The sequence below is a fragment of the Larimichthys crocea genome, chromosome XVIII, assembly GCF_000972845.2.
Source record: "Larimichthys crocea isolate SSNF chromosome XVIII, L_crocea_2.0, whole genome shotgun sequence".
In the NCBI taxonomy this organism is placed as follows: domain Eukaryota; kingdom Metazoa; phylum Chordata; class Actinopteri; family Sciaenidae; genus Larimichthys; species Larimichthys crocea.
In genome coordinates, this window is record NC_040028.1 from 831,446 (window position 1) to 838,153 (window position 6,708).

The 6,708-nt window shown below is 41.8% G+C and overlaps 1 protein-coding gene across 1 annotated transcript in view; it reads right to left on the minus strand.

The window, feature by feature from the left end:
- The window catches only part of agla (amylo-alpha-1, 6-glucosidase, 4-alpha-glucanotransferase a), a 17,305-nt gene extending 16,692 nt beyond the window's left edge, over window positions 1-613 (minus strand). Inside the window, 1 exon segment of the mRNA XM_027291128.1 lies at window positions 598-613. Coding sequence (XP_027146929.1) covers window positions 598-613 — 16 coding nt within the window.
- Between the last annotated feature and the right edge of the window lie 6,095 nt (window positions 614-6,708).

Below are 6,708 nucleotides of genomic sequence, written 5' to 3' on the forward strand. Positions count from 1 at the left end.
TAATATTCAATATGGTTCCTAATTTGCAACTCGACAAAGCTCAGTGGAATATAGAAGTCTCATAATTACAGATGAGCTAGATGGAGGTGGTGGGTGTGGTGCCTCTCTGCAAATCTACACTTATTAATGGCTCTTCCTTCCTCCGCTGTCTGAATGTTAAACTAGGTCATCGGTGACTCACTTCTTTCCATCCAAATGTGAAATTTAGAAATCTTTTATTTTTCTTCCTCTTACAAAAAGACCCCTTGTCTTTTTGATGCGTTTTCTAATCTTGTCTTATTCAGTGACGGACCGAGCCGACTTTATTGCCTCTAATTTCACCATTGGGAACCTCTTGTGAAGTAGTGCTGTCTGTACATTGATATTTAATCAAGTTTCTATTTCATATTCTATAGGCCAGTTTTGTCAAGTCAGAAATAATTAGCAGTAATCAGGTCACCCTAGCTGTAGTAGGACAGGCTGTATGGCGTGTAAGTGTTTATCTCAGCTTATCACTATCATGATGTATTTAAAGTCACATTTGTAGTTGCATTAAACTGCACATTAAGCTCGATTAATATTTGACAAAGGGCTTTAACTACCACTGTAGATACCTACCTTTTAACACCACCATGTCGAACACCTCTCTGTTTACAGTGATGACCGTGTGCAGAGGGGTTTCAATGGACGACTGAGAAGCACTGTTCAACTTTTACAAGCTAAATACAAAGCTAAATGATTGTCAATTGTCAACGATCCTCGAGGGAAAGAGCGTCATTCTAACCCAAGCATCTAAGCACACAGTCTTGCAGTCTAATTTACATTTAGTCAGTGAGCTGACACTTTTATTCAAAGCAACTCACAAAACATGTTAGTGCATGTTAGGACACGTTTGTGCAGCAATAAGTACTGTGACAGTTGTAGGGGGTAGATTTTTCATGTCCAGTTGTTGGTGACCTCTCTGAAGAGCTGGAGGTCTTCAGGAGGTTTTGAAGGTAGAAGGCCAACTCTGGTAGGAACTCATAGGACGTTCCACCAACGGGGAACAACAGACGAGAAGAGTCTGGATTGCCCTGAACATACGCTGGCAAAGCCAGGTGGAGCGCAACATTATGGGTCAGTGTTGCCCACAGTTACCTTAAAAAGGTAATCTGATTACTCCTTTAAAAGTAACTTAGTTACTTTACTGATTACTTGATTTTAAAAGTAACTAAGTTACATTACAAGTTACTTTATTGTTACATTCAGCAGCTGCCGACACATCCCCCCACACACTGCCCATGTCTCTCTGCTTTGCAGTTTGGCTGTGTCGTGCTGCGACTCCACAGCTTTCTTCAGATTTGACGTGTGTTTTTAAAGCTACTAACTCTTTGTCCCCAGCACAGTGTACCACGAACCCTAATATTGTCATCTTTGCAGAACTGGAGACATAAGAGTTTTTTTTGGGCCTTTTTAGCTTTATTTGACAGAGAGCTGAAGAGTGACAGGAACATGGGGAGAGAGGAGAGATGGGGACTGACATGCAGGAAACAGCCACAGGTCGGATTCAAACCCTGGACTGAGCCTTTGTACGTGAGGTGGATGCTCGACCAACTGAGCTGGACAACTGAGGTAACATGATCAGAGGAGGTTCACTAATTTTTTAGATCACGTAGTCACATCATTGTTCGTGACTTCTAAGGCTTTCAAACTCTGGTAGGATGTTGATGTCATGGTGTGTATGGCTGAGAGGAGCAGCAGTTCAGTTTTTGAGAGGTTCAGCTGGAGATAGTGAACTCTCATCCATGTGCCGTGTACTTCATGAATGTCTGAGAGGTATTCAATTCGCGTTATGTGTATAAGCTCCATAGCTAGTCATAACTGGTAACACATGGCTTCCATTCCCTCTGAGTCTGATGGAAAGTTCTGTGAATCCTTCAAATGAGTTTTAAATACAGTTTGTTCTTCTAGGTTTCAAACAAAAGCCCATCTTCATGAATGTTGTCATTTTCAGCCCATTTCTATCAGTGATGGTGTAAATAAGAGAAGCAGCTCTCTGTGTAATGCATTGGCTTAGCTTGGTGTACTTAATAACCTGTAAGTGTAATTCCAGTGGGAGACAATTGGACTATTAGAGCTCCCTCAAAGATGTGAGAGACTTTGATTTTGAAATTAGTGTCAAGCTCAGAGACACAGGTAGGCTCTGACCATGAGTGATTCATCCTTGAAGTGATGCTTCCTTCATTCTGCATGTATAATGAGAGCTAATGAGATCTGATTGAATTTGAGAACAGAGTGTGACGTGCAGCTGCAACAACAACAGCTGGACCTCGCAGTTTGTCACAGCGTTCCGAGGTGGTCGAAGCATTATGCAACGTTCGCAATGAAAATGCATCCCAGCATTCACCAGCTCATGACTCGTAAACAAACATCCACCGCCTGACCTCGCCTGACACAGCAAGACTCTTTTCCCTAAATAATCCTGTTGGTACTGCTCAAATTAAATCTGCAACTCCACCCCATTTTCCAGTCACCCAGCTGAGTGAGGGCACATCTCAGATTACCTGTTCAACTGTGTAGACCATCCTGTTAGTCACTGTGTCACACACACACACACACACTTCTTGAGCCGACTTGTTGCTTGTGAAACTTGTGTGTGTCATTGTGATAGCAAGCAGGCATCCTGCCCAGATATTGGCATTCAGCCAAATATGGGGCATGGGAGGAAGAAGAAGAGCGCTATGATCCAAAGGACTGTTGACTGACGGGAACAGTGGTTGTGCAGAAACTAGCCAATGAGCAAGAAGCTGGCAAACAAGACCACAGCACAACAAGCGCCAGTATTTAGTTCTGTCTGGACTCAGCACTGGGACAACATAGTGCAGGATCAAAGTGAAAACGTGATGTTCAAACATCAGGGTTGGGTCCCTCCCCTCTGGCACTGTTTAATGCACATTAAGAAGGACTTTCACTCCAAGTGTGTGTTTGTTTTCTTCACTCTAGAAGAACCCGTCTAATTGGAGAAATTCCCATGTATTTATTCTGGCTCGCATATTTCCTTCCTCATGCCAGCACATCTGAGAGTAGTGCTGGAGTACAGGACACCTGCACCAACACATAATGGAGACTCTCTGCAGGCATCAGAGGAAACCCTTTCTGTGTTTGTTTCTTTTAGCAGTCAGGAGAAGCAAGGTGGGGTGGAAGGAGCACCCAGGAGAGAGAGAGAGACTGGAACAGGGAAGATGATAGCACTTCTTACACCGTCCCTGCTTGAGTTCATCATTCATCATTTCTGTTTAATTCACCATTGAGAATGTGAAACAGGTTCAATTGTTGTGAAGTATAGAAAAAGAAAAAACTAGTGATTCTTTGGAACATGTTGGGGCTTCTGAAACAGACCGCAGCAGTCCTGGTGGGGTTTGAAACCTTGACTGGTATGAACGCGAGTAGCTCTGGCTAATCACCTGGTAAGATTCGGACGTTAAAGTTGAAGTTTTGAAGAGAGCCATTAACTGTGGGACAAAAAGTAATTTCATTTACAGTAATTTATAATCTGACTAATATTATTAAATATTTCAATAGTCAAATTTACTTCTTTAATTAATTAACATCTCTCGCTCCCTCACTCAATCCCACTCAAAATGTACGTATAACCCATAGTCATGGCCAGTGCCTCATGTACTTACCCCCAAATTCCACCGGGTGCCGCGCTGCGTGTGTGCCACAGTGATACGCAGCGATGTATCAAACCCCACCGGCTTCACCACGGCCGGTTCAGAAGCGTCCCAGAAGTGGTGAAGATGTGCCACCAGAAACTGAATTTAAATAATTTACATTTGAATTTGAATTGCTTAACTTGAATATTTGCATTAAAAAACTGAAACTCAGTTCTCACAATTCAAATTTCTGTGACAAACATCTGGTGTGTGTGTGTGTGGTGTGTGGTGTGTGTGTGCAGTTGCCAGTGTCTGGGGCACTTTACCACTGCTGCTGTTATGGCATTTGTATTAGTTTTTATTTTAAAAAACAGTCGTGATTTCGGCATTAATTTACAAGGTTTTTGCTGCTGTGCGGCTCAGCTGCCTTGCAGCCTACTGCTGCCTTGTTCATCGTTTTAATTTTTAATTTTACACACACACACACACACACACACACACACACACACACACACACACACACACACACACACACACACAACACACGTAGGTGCTGATTGGCCGAAGAGGCGTCCTGTTATCTGTGCTCGATTGCTCTGCCTCACTACCGGGTTTTGTCACAGAAAATGTTCAGTTCCAAATTAATAAATTACAATTCAGTTTTTCAATGCAGTGATTTAAACTGACAATACAAATTCAAATGATGTGATTCAAATTCATTTTTTTAATGCAAATATTCAGTTAAGCAATTCAAATTCAAATGTAATGATTTAAATTCAGATTCTGGTGGCACATATTTCAGCCTGTAGTGGGCTCCACTTGGCTCCGCCTGAAATACACGGCTGTTCTATTTTTGATGGACGCCATGAGCAGCCCGCGTCAATTTCCACAGAGCAGCTCGAGCTGACAGGAAGCCAGACACAGAAACAGCATAGAGAATGGATTTTCAAAATAAAATACCCTGGCAAACTGCTGGTTGTTAAAACAGACAACAGCAAAACAAATGAACTACGTAGCATATTTACACACGTAGAGCATATTTAGAAGAACTAAACCAGGAAAATGACCAAATCTGAGCAAAGTTTGTGTGCCCAGTGAGGTTTTGGTTTCGAGCCATTACAGCCGTGTCTGGGTTGATTCCAGCATGCCCCTTTGCTTCGTCCTCCTCTCTCTCTCTCTCTGTCTATCTCTTCTATCTCTTATTCAGGCTGACTTTCTTCATGAAGGGCTTTTATGTTAATGTTAACGTTGTTTGTCACAGTGGTTTCATACGGGCACAGGACCGACAGACTAATGACAAACATTGAAAATATATGAGCATAAAATGAGGTCAGCATGTGCCTGTCCCAGCGTGTGTTGCATGTAGGCTATGTTGTATGACAAAAACCGTTTCACAGTCACATTTGTTGTGATTATTTATTTTATTTTTGTTCTGTGAGGAATTGCCAGGAATTTTACGCGGCTTCCTGTTTTATCTCATGCATCCCCCTCTCCTGCACACATATAAGCAGTAGTCAGAATGTAGTGAGTGACGCTCAGCCAAACTAAAAGTGGCTGGTAGTTGTCTTTTCATAATCCAAGCAGCACATAGCAGAGAGGAAAGTCAAACATACTTGAGGGATTAATTGCAGAGCGGTGGGCTGCTGGGTTTGGATTCAGTGTTCCCATGCAGTGCACATTTCAGAGACTGCCTGCTGGATTTTACTCAACACTGTTTGCTTTGCTGAATTTCCTTGTTTGACACCTGAGGCGCTTCTTTTCTCCAGCTAAAAAAAAATCCACAGGTTTGAGCTGTCACAGTGGTTCCATGTGCTGCATCCCTTCATGCTCATATCGGTGCTATCTACAGACCACATGCTGCACATGGACACCTCTTGTGTGTGATTGGCTATAAACTTGTCAGTCAAAGCTTTGTGGGGAAAATAAATTATACGCCCACAGTTGTCAAGATGGTATATGGATCTTGTAAAAATGTGGGACCATTAAAAACCAGCAGCCCAGAGGGTAGGAAACGACATATACCACAAGTGTCAGACTGGATATCAAATGCACTTCAGCTGTGAGCTGCACAGTGTTTATTTCTGTGAATATTACAAAATGCTAAAGCCTGGCATCTTAAAAAGGAAGGCACTCACAGGTGATGCCATTATGTGATGTATGAAGCCAATGCAGCAGTGCTAAAAACTGTAATCTCTCGAGCGGCCACTTGAGGATGGCTACAGAAATTAGTCAGTCTCCATATTAAAATGTCCAATTTAGCAGAAATAAACATATTTACAGCCTGGTTCGTGGTCTTTAACCGTTTTGGTCTCTATAGCTAATTTCCCCATATTTTAACTTGTTTAAATGATGACAATTCTGAAATTTCTTCCAAAATACATTAAATATGTTGAAAATAGTTGCTGAAAACATGTAAAAAAAAAACTTTGAACAATATTACTGAAATGTGGCGTTAGAGGTTCAAACTGTTTTTCACCAGTTTTCAGTCCAGGATTTTGTGGGCGGTCCTGAGAGGTGGCTCTGATATTGGTATCGTATTGGTCCCCATATTGAAGAAGATTCTAGATTGGGTATCGGTGACAATGGGCTGATCCATATCGGCCGATCTATTCAGTCTAATTCTATGCCGTGTGCTATGAGTGACGTCATACACAACACGCACGAGTGAAAGGATCGGCTATCTGGAAATTTTCACACTACCTCAGCCAACAAACTCGACGGCTACTTGCAATACCTGCACAGTCAATGTTCCGAGGAGCTATAACTAGGAGTTATAACTTCAAGTTATAACACAACCAAATGAAAACACCTACAGAAATTTCACGCCAGAGAACACGCAGAGTTCATTGAACTGAGTAAACAAAACAGAGGCAGTATGAAGCAGCTAACTTTGAAGGAGATAAAGGAAAGAGGTGAAATGTCTACTTAATAGTGTGCAGGCAAGCTTGTGAAGCTATTGGTTTTTTTTTAAGATTGTTGTACTGATGCACAGTTATTAAATAAATAAATCAGTACATTTCTATGTTTATTTGTTATTAAAAAACAGGAAAGATGTTGCCTTGCACAAAAGAATAATCCCAGTCTTTTCCACACA